The sequence below is a fragment of the Petromyzon marinus genome, chromosome 63 (genome assembly GCF_048934315.1).
Source record: "Petromyzon marinus isolate PM22_M1 ecotype Great Lakes invasive population chromosome 63, UKy_Petmar_22M1.pri1.0, whole genome shotgun sequence".
Lineage (NCBI taxonomy): Eukaryota > Metazoa > Chordata > Hyperoartia > Petromyzontiformes > Petromyzontidae > Petromyzon > Petromyzon marinus.
In genome coordinates, this window is record NC_133729.1 from 8,468,047 (window position 1) to 8,486,237 (window position 18,191).

Consider the following 18,191-nt stretch of genomic DNA (forward strand, 5'->3'; position numbering starts at 1 on the left):
CTTCCTCCTTCAGCCACGTAATATTCCAGCAAGATCGTTACGATCCTCAGAGTGTGCATTGCTCGCTGTCCCACAGCCTCGAAGGCTTCGCACGTGGGGTGACGACGGTGCCTTTGCAATAGCGGGACTCCTGAGACACTCTTCAAATCTTAAAATCTGGACGAAAAACTCATCTGTTGAAAAATGGCTTTCTCTCTCTCTTTAGTTATTGTCAACCGTCTGTCTCACTTCTTTGCTTGGCTGGCGTTCAACATACATCCTGCCCATACACTAACACTGCCCATAGACTAACACTACCCATAGACCAACACTACCCATAGACTAACACTACCCATAGACTAACACTACCCATAGACTAACACTGCCCATAGACTAACACTGCCCATAGACCAACACTACCCATTGACCAACACTACCCATAGACCAACACTACCCATAGACTCAACACTACCCATAGACTAACACTGCACATAGACTAACACTACCCATAGACTCAACACTACCCATAGACTCCATACTACCCATAGACTAACACTACCCATAGACTCAACACTACCCATAGACTCACACTACCCATAGACTCAACATTACCCATAGACTAACACTGCCCATAGACTAACACTACCCATAGACTCAACACTACCCATAGACTCAACACTACTCATAGACCAACACTACCCATAGACTCAACACTGCCCATAAACACAACACTACCCATAGACTAACACTACCTATAGACTCAACACTACCCATAGACTCAACACTACCGATAGACTAACACTACCCATAGACTAACACTACCCATAGACTCAACACTGCCCATAGACTCAACACTGCCCATAGACTCAACACTGCCCATAGACTCAACACTACCCATAGACTAAACACTACCTATAGACTAACACTACCCATAGACTCAACACTACCCATAGACTCAACACTACCCATAGACTCAACACTACCCATAGACTCAACACTACCCATAGACTCAACACTGCCCATAGAATCAACACTACCCATAGACTCAACACTACCCATAGACTAAACACTACCCATAGACTAACACTACCCATAGACTAACACTACCCATAGACTAACACTACCCATAGACTCAACACTGCCCATAGAATCAACACTACCCATAGACTCAACACTACCCATAGACTAAAACTACCCATAGACTAAAACTACCCATAGACTCAACACTGCACCTCCGATTAGCACGGGTGGCTACGTACGGTGTGAAAGAAGTCCAACATACATATGTCCGTATAGAGCGTGGCGGATAAACATTGCGGATGTGGTGGTGGGCCTGGACTTTACGTATCTATCTAACTTTATATATCTAACTTTATGTATATATCTAACGTTATGTATATATCTAACTTTACGTATATATCTAACTTTATGTATATATCTAACGTTATGTATATATCTAACATTACGTATATATCTAACTTTATGTATCTCTCTAACTTTATGTATCTCTCTAACTTTATCTATCTAACTTTACGTATCTAACTTTATGTATCTATCTAACTTTACGTATCTATCTAACTTTATGTATATATCAATGATTTTGTCAACAACAGGCGGCAGGGCGAGGCTGAGGAGGCGGAGGAGGAGGAGGCTACCGACGACGGCGTGGAGCTCGGCCCTGGCGCCCCGACCACCGGCAGTGAGGGCCTCGACGTGGCCTTGGCTCTGCACGCGGATTACTGCACCCACCTCATCATGGTGTGTACACGCACGCGACTGTGTGTGTGTGCACGCGAGTGTGTGTGTGCACGCGACTGTGTGTGTGTGCACGCGAGTGTGTGTGTGCGTGTGTATGCACGCGAGTGTGTGTGTATGCACGCGAGTGTGTGTGTATGCACGCGAGTGTGTGTGTATGCACGCGAGTGTGTGTGTGCGTGTGCACGCGAATGTGTGTGTGTGTACGCGACTGTGCGTGTGTGTGTGCACGCGAGTGTGCGTGTGTGTGCACGCAAGTGTGCGTGTTGCGCACGCGACTGTGTGCGTGCGTGTGCACGCGACTGTGTACACGCACGCGACTGTGTGTGTGTGTGTGTGCGAGTGGAGAGCGGTAGTGTCGCGGTTAGCGGGCTGCGCTACAAACCCGATGACCCGAGTTCGATTCCTGCTCACGGCCAACTCCAGTGACAGTTATCTGAACCGGTCCCGGGCCTCCCCTGGGTCGACTCCGCCTCAAATGAGTACCTGGTGCGGTGTGTAGTAAACATCGCCACTGGGGAGACAAAGGCGGCCGGCCGTGGTGCTGGCCACCCACCCCCTCGTGTGCCATTCCGGCCTTCATAGATGCTCACTAACAGCACTTTCCCCAACGTTCAGTGTGCCCATGCCTCTGTGTGTCCACCACGTGTGTACGTATACTGCCGTGTGTCCACCCCGCGTGTAGAAGCTCGGCACGTTTGGGCCCCTGCGCTGCGGGGAGCTGTGCGCCCTGGACCGCCTGCACGGCCAGGCGGCTGTGCTGCGGCGAATCGCGGAGCTCACGCGAGACTTGTGCGACGGGCAGATCCTGAGCATCGCACGCGGTACGCACCGACTAGCAGCGTCGCACGGCCGCCACGATCCCACCATGCCCTACAGCCGCCCCTATCCCCCATCATGCACTGCAGCCACCTCTATCCCATCATGCAATGCAGTCACACCCCTATCCCACCATGCCCTACAGCCGCCCCTATCCCCCATCATGCACCGAGGCCGCGCCTATCCCATCATGCACTGTGGCCACCTCTATCCCATCATGCACTGCAGCCACCTCTATCCCGTCATGCAATGCAGTCACACCCCTATCCCATCATGCCCAACAGCCGCCCCTATCCCCCATCATGCACCGAGGCCGCGCCTATCCCATCATGCACTGTGGCCACCTCTATCCCATCATGCACTGCAGCCACCTCTATCCCATCATGCACTGCAGCCACCTCTCCCATCATGCAATGCAGTCACACCCCTATCCCACCATGCCCTACAGCCGCCCCTACCCCATCATGCACTGAGGCCGCGCCTATCCCATCATGCACTGTGGCCACCTCTATCCCATCATGCTCTGCAGCCACCTCTATCCCGTCATGCATTGCAGCCACCTCTATCCCATCATGCAATGCAGTCACACCCCTATCCCATCATGCCCTACAGCCGCCCCTACCCCATCATGCACCGAGGCGCCTATCCCATCATGCACTGTGGCCACCTCTATCCCATCATGCACTGCAGCCACCTCTATCCCATCATGCACTGCAGCCACCTCTCCCATCATGCAATGCAGTCACACCCCTATCCCACCATGCCCTACAGCCGCCCCTATCCCATCATGGACTGTGGCCACCCCTATCCCATCATGCACTGTGGCCACCCCTATCCCATCATGCACTGCAGCTGCCCCTATCCTATCATCCATTACAGCTGCCCCTGTCTCATAATGCATCATGACTACCCCCTATCCCACGATGCTTTCCTTTTCCCCTCCTGTGACGTGTTTCCCCCCCCCGCCTCCCCCCCCCCCCCCCGCCGTGCTGCCCCCCCCCCCCCCCCCCACGATGCGGTGCAGCGGTGCCCGAGCTGTGTGAGCGCGAGTGCCTGCTGCGCTTCTGGGAGCGCGTCGCCGAGCCCGGGGGAGCGCGGCTGTGCGCGACGGCGGAGCGGCTCGCCGCCACCGTGTCGTCCGACTACTCGGAGACGCTGGCGCACACGGACGCGGGTGAGACGCACGCACGCGCGAGTTGGCGAGACCGCCAACGCGTGCGTGCGTTGGGTGACCGTGGGTCGCCGGGTTTGCCACTGCGCCACCGCTCCCCATTGCCACGTGCGGAGACGCGCAAACACGCACGCTATACCTTCAGCTACTAAACTTTTTTTTTATTTCACCGGGTAAGGCCCCACCGAGATTTGTAGCTCTTTTTCAGGAGCAAGCGAACCGCTACCCTGCCGCTCGCTCGATTGCCACTCACGGCCACTACCACCGGTGGCAATTATCTGAACCCGGTGCTGGGCCTCCCGTAGGTCAACTCGGCCTTAAATGAGTAACTCGATGCGGTGTGTAAAACATCAGGCCTGCCGGGCGTGGCGCTGGCCACCCACACCCCTTCGTGTGCCCTGCCGGCCTTCATTGGTGCTGCTACTCGCTAACAGCACTTGCCCGAACATCCTGTTTAAGGCCACACGGGGGATCTTTGCCTTTGTCAGTGTGCGTGCGTCTGCTGGAGCGGCTGTTGTGCCGCCGCGTGCGTCGCCTGCGCTCGTGTGCGCCCGCGCGTGTCACCGCGTTCCAGCTGGGGGAGCTCGCGCAGCAGCACGACGTGCGGACCATGGACTCCTTCATCACCCAGCTGGGGCACGAGGGTACGGGAAACTCACACGCAGAGACTCGGAGAGACTCGTACAGAGACACACAGAGACTCGGAGAGACTCGTACAGAGACTCACAGAGACTTGGAGAGACTCGTACAGAGACACAGAGACTCGGAGAGACTCGTACAGAGACTCACAGAGACTCGGAGAGACTCGTACAGAGACACAGAGACTCGGAGAGACTCGTACAGAGACTCACAGAGACTCGGAGAGACTCGTACAGAGACTCACAGAGACTCGGAGAGACTCGTACAGAGACACAGAGACTCGGAGAGACTCGTACAGAGACACAGAGACTCGGAGAGACTCGTACAGAGACTCACAGAGACTCGGAGAGACTCATACAGATACACAGAGACTCGGAGAGACTCATACAGAGACTCACAGAGACTCGGAGAGACTCAGAGAGACACATACAGAGACACAGAGACTCAGAGAGACTCATACAGAGACAGAGACTCAGAGAGACTCATACAGATACACAGAGACTCGGAGAGACTCATACAGAGACACAGAGACTCGGAGAGACTCATACAGAGACACAAAGACTCGGAGAGACTCATACAGAGACACAGAGACTCGGAGAGACTCATACAGAGACACAGAGACTCGGAGAGACTCATACAGAGACACAGAGACTCGGAGAGACTCATACAGATACACAGAGACTCGGAGAGACTCATACAGAGACACAGAGACTCGGAGAGACTCATACAGAGACTCACAGAGACTCGGAGAGACTCAGAGAGACACATACAGAGACACAGAGACTCAGAGAGACTCATACAGAGACAGAGACTCAGAGAGACTCATACAGATACACAGAGACTCGGAGAGACTCATACAGAGACACAGAGACTCGGAGAGACTCATACAGAGACACAAAGACTCGGAGAGACTCATACAGAGACACAGAGACTCGGAGAGACTCATACAGAGACACAGAGACTCGGAGAGACTCATACAGAGACACAGAGACTCGGAGAGACTCATACAGCGACAGAGACTCGGAGAGACTCATACAGAGACACAGAGACTCGGAGAGACTCATACAGAGACACAGACTCGGAGAGACTCATACAGAGACACAGAGACTCGGAGAGACTCATACAGAGACACAGAGACTCGGAGAGACTCATACAGATACACAGAGACTCAGAGAGACTCATACAGAGACACAGAGACTGGGAGAGACGCATACAGATACACAGAGTCTCGGAGAGACTCATACAGATACACAGAGACTCGGAGAGACTCATACAGAGACACAGAGACTCGGAGAGACTCATACAGATACACAGAGACTCAGAGAGACTCATACAGATACAGAGACACTCAGAGAGACTCCTACAGATACACAGACACTCAGAGAGACTCATACAGAGACACAGAGACTCGGAGAGACTCATACAGAGACACAGAGACTCGGAGAGACTCATACAGATACACAGAGACTCAGAGAGACTCATACAGAGACACAGAGACTGGGAGAGACGCATACAGATACACAGAGTCTCGGAGAGACTCATACAGATACACAGAGACTCGGAGAGACTCATACAGAGACACAGAGACTCGGAGAGATACACAGACTCCATAGAGATTCATACAGATACATAGACACTCAGAGAGACTCATACAGATACACAGACACTCAGAGAGACTCATACAGATACACAGACACTCAGAGAGACTCATACAGAGACACAGAGACTCGGAGAGACTCATACAGATACACAGAGACTCGGAGAGACTCATACAGATACACAGAGACTCAGAGAGACTTATACAGATACACAGACACTCAGAGAGACTCATACAGATACACATAGACTCAGAGAGACTCATACAGATACACAGAGACTCAGAGAGACTCATACAGATACACAGAGACTCGGAGAGACTCATTCAGATACACAGACTCAGAGAGACTCATACAGATACACAGACACTCAGAGAGACTCCTACAGATACACAGAGACTCAGAGAGACTCATACAGATATACAGACACTCAGAGAGACTCATATAGATACACAGAGACTCGTAGAGATACACAGAGACTCATAGAGATAGACAGAGACTTGGCTGGAAAGCGATGAAAATAATCTGTCGTTGAATCGAATTGCGCATCGACACGACCCAGTGGACTCGTGATTTGCTCGCTCTGTCGCCCACCACTCTCCTCCTTCCTCTGCCCCCCACCGCCCTCCCAGTGTCCCTTGCTGCGTCTCTCGAGTCGCACGACCGCAGCGAGGTCCTTCGTGGGCTCAAGCGTCTCGCCGGGCCGGACGCGGCCGCCCCTCCGCGCCTGAGGGTGGCCAACATGACGTCCCTCGCGCCGCTCCTATTGGACAGCGACGCCAAGATCAGCCAATCGGCGGCGACGATACTCAGGAGGGCGGCGAGCGAGGCGCCACTCAGAGAGAAGGTGATCACTCTGCAATGAAACTATTAAGCTGTCAATTATTTTTTATTTTACCAGCTGTAAGGCCCCGCTGAGCTATGCGGCTCTCTTTCAGAAGCGACCTGGCTATCGCGAATGACTCATCGTCATCATCGTCATCATCGTCACGTGGACATTTATAGCAACAGCCACATACTCTAAACGCGTGATGTTGATTCAAATGTGGAGGGAAAACGCGGAGGAACCGGAGAGAAATCCACGCGACCACAGGGAGAGAGACACACGGCAAACTCCAATACAGCAGGTGTCAGGGTCGGGATCGAACCCACGACCTCCTGTATACCAGGCGAGGGAGTTAACATCTCCTAGCCACCGCCATGCCCATGAAGAGGGGGACATTGCCAGAAACGGCGCCTGCCGTATTTATATTAATGTGTACAGTGAGGGAAAAAAAGTATTTGATCCCCTGCTGATTTTGTACGTTTGCCCACTGACAAAGAAATGATCAGTCTATCATTTTAATGGTAGGTTTATTTGAACAGTGAGAGACAGAATAACAACAAAATCCAGAAAAACGCATGTCAAAAATTTTATAAATTGATTTGCATTTTAATGAGGAAAATAAGTATTTGACCCCTCTGGAAAACATGACTTAGTACTTGGTGGTAAAACCCTTGTTGGCAATCACAGAGGTCAGACGTTTCTTGTAGTTGGCCACCAGGTTTGCACACATCTCAGGAGGGATTTTGTCCCACTCCTCTTTGCAGATCTTCTCCAAGTCATTAAGGTTTCGAGGCTGACGTTTGGCAACTCGAACCTTCAGCTCCCTCCACAGATTTTCTATGGGATTAAGGTCTGGAGACTGGCTAGGCCACTTCAGGACCTTAATGTGCTTCTTCTTGAGCCACTCCTTTGTTGCCTTGGCCGTGTGTTTTGGGTCATTGTCATGCTGGAATACCCATCCACGACCCATTTTCAATGCCCTGGCTGAGGGAAGGAGATTCTCACCCAAGATTTGACGGTGCATGGCCCCGTCCATCGTCCTTTTGATGCGGTGAAGTTGTCCTGTCCCCTTAGCAGAAAAACACCACCAAAGCATAATGTTTCCACCTCCATGTTTGACGGTGGGGATGGTGTTCTTGGGGTCATAGGATTTCAGTCCTTCACGGTGTAGTGTGTTACCAATTGTTTTCTTGGGTGACTATGGTCCCAGCTGCCTTGAGATCATTGACAAGATCCTCCCGTGTAGTTCTGGGCTGATTCCTCACCGTTCTCATGATCATTGCAACACCACGAGGTGAGATCATGCATGGAGCCCCAGACCGAGGGAGATTGACAGTTCTTTTGTGTTTCTTCCATTTGTAAATAATCGCACCAACTATTGTCACCTTCTCACCAAGCTGCTTGGCAATGGTCTTGTAGCTCATTCCAGCCTTGTGTAGGTCTACAATCTTGTCCCTGACATCCTTGGAGAGCTCTTTGGTCTTGGCCATGGTGGAGAGTTTGGAATCTGATTGATTGATTGCTTCTGTGGACAGGTGTCTTTTATACAGGTAACAAGCTGAGATTAGGAGCACTCCCTTTAAGAGTGTGCTCCTAATCTCAGCTAGTTATCTGTATAAAAGACACCTGGGAGCCAGAAATCTTTCTGATTGATAGGGGGGCAAATACTTATTTCTCTCATTAAAATGCAAATCAATTTATAACATTTTTGACATGCATTTTTCTGGATTTTGTTGTTGTTATTCTGTCTCTCACTGTTCAAATAAACCTACCATTAAAATTATAGACTGATAATTTATTTGTCAGTGGGCAAACGTACAAAATCAGCAGGGGATCAAATACTTTTTTCCCTCACTGTATATTTATGTATTTATATTAATGTGTATATTTACATATTTATATTAATGTGTATATTTTTACGTATTTAAAGTTTCCCCTTTCAGTGTCCCAAGGTGGCTCAGCGGCAGAGCGAGCGGCTCCCAATCGCATAGGTCGCGAGTTCAAATCCTGGTTGTGGTTTCACTCAATCCATCATCATCACCCCTCCAGGGTCGATAAATGAGTACCACTTTGTGTAATGAATAATAATGATGACAATTTGCGTTCGGTAGAGCCGTGTGCCCTCCTTCGCACCGTGGCGTCTCGCGCGATAAACAACTTGCACCTCATCGCGCCTCAACACATTCGTAGGGCACCCCCAGTGGCAGCTGGCCTTGTGTGGCACAAGGTGCCCTCAGTACTTGGTCTGCAAGCGGGCACATCAGTCTCGGGCGGGCGCGGCCCTGGCCCACCCACCCCTTCGTGTGCCCTGCCGGCCTTCACAGGTGCTGCTACTCGCTAACAGCACTTGCCCCGACAGTCTGTTAAGGCTACACGGGGGGGGTCTTTGTCGTTGTGCATGTGAACAGGTGGTGGTTTGGTGTCTGCAGCTTCTGGAAGAGGAGGATGAGATTCTGAGACGAGCTGGTTGCGCAGCACTGGCTTGCCTGCAGGTGAACACACACTGACACACAAGACAAATATCCCCCATATAGCCTTAGCAGACTGTAGGGGCAAGGGCTGTTAGCGAGCACCTATGAAGGCCGGAACGGTACACGAGGGGGTGGGTGGCCAGCACCACGCCCGGCCGCCTTTGTCTCCCCAATGGCAATGTTTACTACACACCGCACCAGGTACTGATTTGAGGGACACACACACATGCACAGACACATACATACCCGAGCTTACACACATGCACACACGCGTGAGCTTACACACATGCACACACGCGTGAGCTTACAAAAGACAAAGACCCCCCGTATAGCCTTAACAGACTGTAGGGGCAAGTGCTACACACACATACACACACGCGTGAGGTTACACACACATACACACACGCGTGAGGTCACACACACATACACACACGCGTGAGGTCACACACACATACACACACGCGTGAGGTTACACACACATACACACACGCGTGAGGTCACACACATACACACACATACACACACATACACATACACACACACATACACACACATACACACACACATACACACACACGTGAGGTTACACACACATACACACACACACGTGAGGTTACACACACATACACACATACACACACACATACACACACACATACACACACACACGTGAGGTTACACACACATACACACATACACACACACATACACACACACATACACACACACGTGAGGTTACACATACATACACACATACACACACATACACACACATACACACACACGTACTACACTGGGGGGGGGTTCCTCGTCTTTGTGCCCTCACACAGGCCAAGGAGAGCATGGAGCAGCTCCTGCACCTGTGCCAGGTCGACCAGGAGCCCGTGAAGCTCGCGGCCAGGGACGCCCTCTTCTCCTTTGGTGAGGCCCCACCGAGCCCCCGGCATTAACCAGGGCGGCCGCTGGCCTTGAACCGACACGTCGCTGGCAGGGGGGGGGGGGGGCGGACGGTGGCCGTCGGGTCAGGAATGGCTACGAAGCGGCAGACGCGGCGAGCAACCGGAGGGATGCGGAGCGGCGAGCGGCGTTCGTGCCACACGTGGCATGGTGCCACACGTGGGATGGTGCCACGTGTGGGATGGTGCCACACGTGGCATGGTGCCACACGTGGGATGGTGCCACGCGTGGGATGGTGCCACACGTGGCATGGTGCCACACGTGGGATGGTGCCACACGTGGGATGGTGCCACGCGTGGGATGGTGCCACGCGTGGGATGGTGCCATGCGTGGGATGGTGCCACACGTGGGATGGTGCCACACGTGGGATGGTGCCACACGTGGGATGGTGCCACACGTGGGATGGTGCCACACGTGGCTGCATTCTCGGGGCGCCCGCGAATGATGTGGGGGGGTGGGGGGAAGCGTTTATCCGGCAGTGGATCGAGCACGGCCGACGATATTTGTACAACTAATTTATTTATTATTCATCTCTTCTTTTTCAGGCAAGGAAGGCCAAGAGGCCTACCGTCGCGCGGAGGAGACCATGGACGGAGTGCGCGGGTTCATAACGCCGGGCGCTCGCAAACAGCCGTCCGCGACTTTCTGACCGTGGCGAAGGAGGTGGCGCGGCTCGTGGTGCCCACGCCGACGCCGACGCCGACGCCATCGCCGAACCGGCTGCTCGCGGGAGCCACGGTGGTGGCGGCGCCGGGAAAACCGCACGCGGCCGAGGGCCGGCACCCGTTGGGGGGGGGGGGGGAGGGGCGACTTGTGGGAATTTTTTTTGTTCATCACAGGTTGGGGGGGGGGCAGCAGAGTGAGGAATGGGGTTGATCAAAAAAGAGGGCAGCCCCCTTGGTTAGGCTACAGAAGGGCATGATGATGTGGAACACGTGAGATGATGTGGAACACGTGAGATGATGTGGAACACGCGAGATGATGTGGAACACGCGAGATGATGTGGAACACGTGAGATGATGTGGAACACGCGAGATGATGTGGAACACGTGAGATGATGTGGAACACGCGAGATGATGTGGAACACGCGAGATGATGTGGAACACGTGAAAAACCTTACCGTTAGCGGAGAAGTGGGATGGGCAGGGGGGGCGGCGCCACCGGTGTAGGATTGTGGAAGTGTTAACACGCGGCACTGGGCACGATTGTTGGACGTCGATGAACGGAAACATCGAGACGAAGAAAAACGCCGCGTTCTAGCGAGGGCCTTGCACGCGGAGCCCCTCTCGCGCCGTTGTTGTTCCGAGAGCGACGCCGTTCGCCGCATCGGCGCGCCCTCGTTGTGGACTCGGAAGCCGCGTGGGAGAGAGCGGGAGGGAGGGAGGGAGGGGGAGAGGGAGGGAGGGAGGGAGAGGCCCTCCCGCAGAGACGCCCGCAAGGAGGCGCCGACCGCTTTGCCATCCGTGGCCTTCCGGCGGGTCGGCAGAGCGAGCCGCGTGTCGGTGCGTGAAATGGGCCGTCCCGTGCGAGGTCGGCTCGGCCTGAAATGAGCGCGGGGCCGGAGGCGGCCGCGGCGTCTCTGAAACGTCGCAGGGAAAAGGGGAAATAAAGAAATGCATGATTCTTGTATTTGTGGCGAGCGAAGGCGTGAGCGGCGTTCCGCTAGGCCCTAGGCGAACCTGCCCCGTACGCCGGCACGATGCTCGGCCTCGGAGGGGCCCTTTCAAAAGTACCACGGACCTCTCATAAACAGGTCCCCTGTGGTATTCTCCGGATTATGTGACACGCGGTGATTTCCCTCCCACCTGCCGGAATTTGAGATGAAAAAAAATGCTGGTTTGCGCGTCTTATAGTGCGGTAGTTGCGAGTGCGTGTGACCAGACCCGGTGTAACTTTATTAATGGACACGGGGGTGGGGGGGGCTTATAAACATTCGGGGTCCGTGCGAGGCTCCGGAGCGTTTGCCAATCTGGAGAATACTGCGAGAGAGGACAACAGAGTTGGGTGGAGCTTCCCAAAAACACACAAACACTGAATGCGGAGCTCGTCGGCGTCGTTGGTTCCTTTGGGCCCAGATAACTCTCCGTTATCCGCACACTGCAAGCGTACTGTTACGTGCGTGCCGCTTTCGATATCGCCGAGGAGGTGGTGGGGGGGTGAGCAGGGGCCCACGTGACCGCAACGTCACAAGTATGTACCGTACGTTAAACTTCGTTCGCGTCGTACGTCGCCAGCCGTGCTAAACGGAGGTGCGGAGAAACTGATGAACCGTGCAAGCCAGACGGAGGCACTCCGCATCCGTCTCCCACTCACTCCTACGTAGGCGACAAATACGAACGCACGGCACGTTTGGCTACGTACGGAGCGACAGAAGTTCAACGCACAGCATACGTCCAGCTACCATCCACATTCGCTTTGCATCATCCGGGTCGGCTACAACGCATTCCCACCCCACCACTACCCACCCACCAAGTCGCCCACCACCACCACCCATCCGCTCAGTCACCCACGACCTGGAGCCGACACTGACGGCCGTGCTCGGGAAGCTCCACGAGCCGAGGCACGGCCGGGCCACTCGCGTTTCTCGCAAATGATCGGAGAGCGGCTCAAAGCCTTAGCCCGAGCTGTGGCTTAAGATATGACCGTGAGAGTTCATCTGGGCAGAGATTAGCAGCCTTGGCACATCGGTGTCAATTGCGATGACGACGAGGGGTGACGGTGATGATGGTGACGATGGTGGTGATGTTGCACCTGTCGGGGGACTGCATAGCGGAATGAACTCGCGCCACGGTGGCTAGGAGATGTTAACTACCTCGCCTGGTATACAGGAGGTCGTGGGTTCGATCCCGACCCTGTGACACCTGCTGTATATTTGGAGTGTGGATGTTCTCCCCGTGGTCGCGTGGATTTTTCTCCGGGTCCTCCGCTTTTCCCCTCCACATTTAGAAGCAACAACACGGCGTTTAGAGTCTTTGGCTCCTGCTAGACACTTCCACGTGATGATGATGATAAGCCACCATTCCGTTGAGCTATAATTTGTGATGGCCAGGTCGCTTCTGAAAAAGAGCTACACCGCTCAGAGTGTGGCCCTCATCTCGTTAAAAGAAAAAAAAATCGTTTTCCGTATTTATGGCGTGGTAGTTTGTTGTCCTTCGCCCGCCACCTCTGATTAGCACGGTTGGCTACGTACGGTGCGAAAGAAGTTAAAAGTACTCACGACCAACTCTGCCCCTGCAGAGTCCTCTCGCTCTCGCCCCCCCTCCCCCCCACGACGATCCGCGGCTTCGCTCGCTCCTGCGACGTTTTTACCCCGACGATTATTTCTCGGCCAGATCAAAAACAAACGCGTGAACGGATTTTTATTTTTACGTATTTTATATCGATATGTATTTAACGGTGCAAATTCAGTTCAGCTTGTGTAGTTTGTACAAAGGCGAGGTTTTTTTTGTTGTGAATATATATAAAAGTCATATCGGTGTTGCATATATAATTAACGCACTCTCCCGTTCGATTTTTCATCCACGTGGAAGTGGCACTTAACTTTGAAATGTAAAACAAAAACGATCGTAGCTTTCTCGAGGTGGTGCGTAAGTTATTAATCCAATTTAAATGCGTTGTTGTTTAAGCCCAGACTTTGCCAGCTCCGGGTTCCCCCGTAGGCTTCTGAGCAGCCCCGCCAAGCGGCCAGCAACAATCGGCACAGTCAGGGGTCGTAATGGACACAGAGTGCAGCGCCGTTGCTTCAAACGGAGCAAAGGAGGGGTCGAGAGAAACGGACGCGCAGACACAGAGAGAGAGACCCGCTGAGAAACACAGGTAGAGATATACATTGATACCGAGGATACACAGAGATTACAAACACAAGTCCGTTCATGTTGCCTGCGGTAAATTCATGGGTTAGATCACGTAAATATTAATGTGTCGTTAAAACCCGCCACCACCCAACACAGCCAATTTTGCAAGGTTTGTCGCGTTAACAAAACGTGGCCAATTAGTTACTAGTACAGCACTAACCGGTTGTGTGTTGGAGACTAAACCCCACTACAACATTTACAATTCGAGTAACGCGACGCTTTGCTGGCGATTGCAAGAACCCGCTCCGATTTACACGATTTAACCACACCCCAAACACAAAAATAACTTTATTCAGAATAATATTGACCGCGATAGCCTCCGTGGCAAATTCATCATTTCACCCGCGCGTATCCACTCCTCGTGACTGGGGTGGTGATCGTGCATGTGTGTGGGGTAACCGCTGCACCACCGCTCGAGGGAACGGTGGTGCAGCGGTTAGCAGCGCTGCGCTACGAACCTGGCGCCCCGGGTTCGATTCCCGCTCATGGCCAACACCGGTGACGATTATCTGAACCGGTTCTGGGCCTCCCCTAGGTCGACTCAGCCTCAAATGTGTAAACATCCCCACTGGGGAGACAAAGGCGGCCGGGCGTGTTGCTGACCGCCCACCGCCACCGCCTCGTGTGCCCTGCTGCTCGCTAACAGCCACTTGCCTTTGGGGGCAACCGCGGAATTTGCGCGCAAGTCTTCTGAAGAATGCCAAATACGGAGGAGGGGGATGTACGCTGCGTCGCCTCTTTCAGCGAACACCTGCACGTCATCGGTCACGTGAAGGATGAATTTGTTTCGACTCGCGGTCTGCAGTAGCTACTGTGTCGTGGTATTTTTTTGGTATTTTATGAACCTCGTGATAATTATTACACACAGTCTTGAACCGTTTGCCCCACGAAGGGTGTAAAAGTCACGTGCTCGTTGGCAGGAGGAGGAGGAAAGAGAGGCTGCTGCGACACTGGGACGTCGTAGGGGGGGGGGGGCTTGTAATTACCCCCGTTTTGAACGTTCCGTGTTTGTGCGTCGTACGGAAGGGAAACCCCGGAGGAATCCCTGAGGAATCGCGGCGGAAACCCGGGGAAATCGTAGAGAAATCCCCGAGAAATCCCCGAGAAATCCCATACGTACGGACGAGGGGTAACAACACTCAAAACTAACGCAGAGAAGAGGCGGGGGGGGGGTGCTTGCCAAAAACAACTGACCGCTCATCAGCATTGGTTGAAGCGAGCCTGACACTGCTGATGAGAACCTGAACGTCGACACGGGTCCAAAGTCGTGCTCGTGTTGACACCAGTGTCACCTGATGATAACATGCTCTTCCAGAAGGCCGTGTGGCCGATGGGATGAGCATTTTACTTTACGTTATTGTTTTATTTGGATGGACAGATGTGGGAAGTAAGGCGGCTTGTTGCTCGCCTATTTATTTTATCTCAGCTATAACCGGTCGAATAACCTACTTTGTGTACATCCGCAAAGCATCGTGGGAGGCACGCGCACGTGTGCAGCCTGGGGGTTGGTGGGTCGCTCAGGGAACGGCAACAGCGCCGCTGTGATCCTCCCCAGGGAATGGCAGCGAAGTCGCCTGCCCTGCGCGTGCGAGCCATCGTCACCTCGTGTGGGACACGGCCACCTCGTGTGGGACACGGCCACCTCGTGTGGGACACGGCCACCTCGTGTGGGACACGGCCACCTCGTGTGGGACGCGACCAGGCGTTCCGCGTTGTCCTTCCGCGCTCCCTCTCCCGACACGGAGGGCGAACGCTCCTCGCGAATGGAATTGTCGGCGCGTCCACGGGGTCAAACGATCGACATTACATCTCGACACAAGGCGGCCAAACGTTGATGATTTTTAATTGAGAATCCGCGCCTCCGTGTGCCACCCACCGCCATGCGCCCACCCCAGTGACCCCACGTGGCCAGGGACGGCAGTGGTTGACGCTCGCCGCCTCGCAGTGGCGAGAAGGGGCCTGGTTTGGGATGCCAACACGGGAGTCTTTGTGTGCGGGGTTTCTACGCCGCACCCCCACCTCCACCCTCCTGTTTCCCTAACGGGGGTTCCTCTGGGGTTTTGGGTACGAAGTGGAACTGATCAAAAAGGTCGCAGTGCTGAAAAATGTCCCGCAAAAAAAATCACTCGGCTGGGATCCGCACGCAGCGGCATCGGTATCAGCAGCAGCAGCGGTATAAACGGCAGCAGGAAGAACAAGCAGCAGCATGAGCAGGGGTAGCAACAACAGCAGAAGCAGTAGAATCGGCAGCGGCCACGCCGAAAAGTGAAAACGGTGGCAGGACCCTCCTGAAAAAAATAAGTCTTGAAACTCTGTGAGACTTTCTTGGGGACACACACGCGCAATTAGAACCATCTTAATAATGATTATACTTAATCACCACAGGCACACTGTGATGCAGACGATGCACAAAGCGCGTTGTTACGAGCAGTGCCGGATGAAGCTCGTGCGGGGCCTGTAGCATGATGTTATAAAGGGGCCATAAATAATAACACACATTAAAACACATACATTTGTTACCCGCACTGTAAAGTAATTGTATTTTTTCATTTGCAATACAGCCAGATAATACGACAAATCGCTCACCTTAAACACCCAGTTTATAAAAGTTGAAGGCGGTATAGTACTGTAGTAATAGAGCAAGTGCAGAATCACTGAACCGGAATTGATAGCTGGAAAGCATTTAGCGCGGGGCCCTTGAAAACGCGGGACCCGTAGCTGCTGCACTTACAGCTGCTTCTACACGTGCAGTAGCTGCTACTACACGTGCAGCTACTACTACACGTGTAGCGTGTAGCTACTGCTACTACACGTGTAGCTACTACTACACGTGCAGTAGCTGCTGCTACACGTGCAGCAGCTACTACTACACGTGTAGCAGCGGCTACTACACGTGTAGCAGCAGCTACTACACGTGTAGCAGCTACTACTACACGTGTAGCTACTACTACTACACGTGTAGCTACTACTACTACACGTGCAGTAGCTGCTGCTACACGTGCAGTAGCTGCTGCTACACGTGCAGTAGCTGCTGCTACACGTGCAGTAGCTGCTGCTACACGTGCAGTAGCTGCTGCTACACGTGTAGTAGCTGCTGCGCGTGTAGCTGCTTTTGCTACTAGAATCATCCGACACTGTGCGCGTGGCGACGAGTCTGCGCCGTTTCAAGTTTGTGAAGTGGGTGGTGGTGGTGGTGCCGATCTCCGCTCATCGACTCGGGTATAAGCCCACACTGGTGGTGATGCTCACGCCTGCGGTTTGTTATCCAGCTACGATGCATCAACCACGCAAACATCCACGGCGTTACCCAGTAACGTGTGTAACCTGTATCTCTGCTGGTGAGACCCGCTGTGTGGCACGTGTATGAATAATAAAAAAAAGATTATAAGCTGTAATCTTGGGGACCTGATTTCGGGGTGATTTTTTTTCTTTCCGCTTCAAATGTCTTATTAAATCTTTGATACCAATCGCATTGTCGGGCAATTAAAACATCGGCACGTGGTGTGTGCCCCCCCCCACACACCCCCCGCTGCTTACGCGACGCGGTTCAGAAGCCGGCGGTGGCTTTTGACTAAAACATTTTGCAAGCAAAGCGTAAGAGTTGGAAAAGCAGCCGGCACGTGGAGAGAGACGCGCTGAGAGGCAGGGAGAGTAGCACGTGGAGGAGAGGACACACTCGGAGTAGAGACATCACCACCATCACCTTCACATTGATCTCCATCCAGCAGTGGATAGACCACGGTGGTGGTGGTGGTTGTGGTGGTGAAAGCATGGAGAGATGCAGGACAGGAATTAGAGGAAGACGCGCCTTAGAGGAGGACATGCAGGTAGGTACATTACAATGTCGAACTGTTGAGAATAGCGGCTGATGGGTAACATTCAAAGCCTTTGTCATTGACACCTATGGGAGATCCTGACTTAAAGCTTTCGTGACTGCAGGAATTCATATTCTTTGGGTCTTTCGGTAAAGTCACGTAGATAGGTTCAAAGAAAATAACAAAAAATCGACGACGTTTCGATCACAACACAAGCGATCGTCATCCTGTGATCGAAACGTCGTAGTTTGTTATTTTCTTTAAAACTATCTACGTGACTTTACCGAAAGACCCAAAGAATACCAATGGG

At 53.1% G+C, this 18,191-nt stretch overlaps 1 protein-coding gene and 1 long non-coding RNA gene across 4 annotated transcripts in view; one reads left to right on the forward strand and one right to left on the reverse strand.

Moving 5' to 3' along the window:
* Nucleotides 1-11,600, forward strand: part of RIPOR1 (RHO family interacting cell polarization regulator 1) — an 89,985-nt gene extending 78,385 nt beyond the window's left edge. For all 3 annotated transcript variants that reach the window (XM_076053963.1, XM_076053962.1, XM_076053961.1), the window contains 8 exons: nt 1,593-1,737; nt 2,420-2,558; nt 3,578-3,727; nt 4,213-4,368; nt 6,591-6,805; nt 9,193-9,276; nt 10,086-10,176; nt 10,758-11,600. In XM_076053963.1, the coding sequence (XP_075910078.1) occupies nt 1,593-1,737; nt 2,420-2,558; nt 3,578-3,727; nt 4,213-4,368; nt 6,591-6,805; nt 9,193-9,276; nt 10,086-10,176; nt 10,758-10,861 (1,084 nt within the window). In that variant the 3' untranslated portion in view covers nt 10,862-11,600. The remainder of the gene's footprint in view (nt 1-1,592; nt 1,738-2,419; nt 2,559-3,577; nt 3,728-4,212; nt 4,369-6,590; nt 6,806-9,192; nt 9,277-10,085; nt 10,177-10,757) is intronic.
* A 2,576-nt stretch (nt 11,601-14,176) lies between these two features.
* LOC142906345 (uncharacterized) lies at nt 14,177-14,638 on the reverse strand. Its single transcript, XR_012930190.1, has 2 exons — nt 14,525-14,638; nt 14,177-14,431 (listed from the first exon to the last, which is right to left on the reverse strand). It is a non-coding gene; the product is annotated as an uncharacterized LOC142906345 (long non-coding RNA).
* Between the last annotated feature and the right edge of the window lie 3,553 nt (nt 14,639-18,191).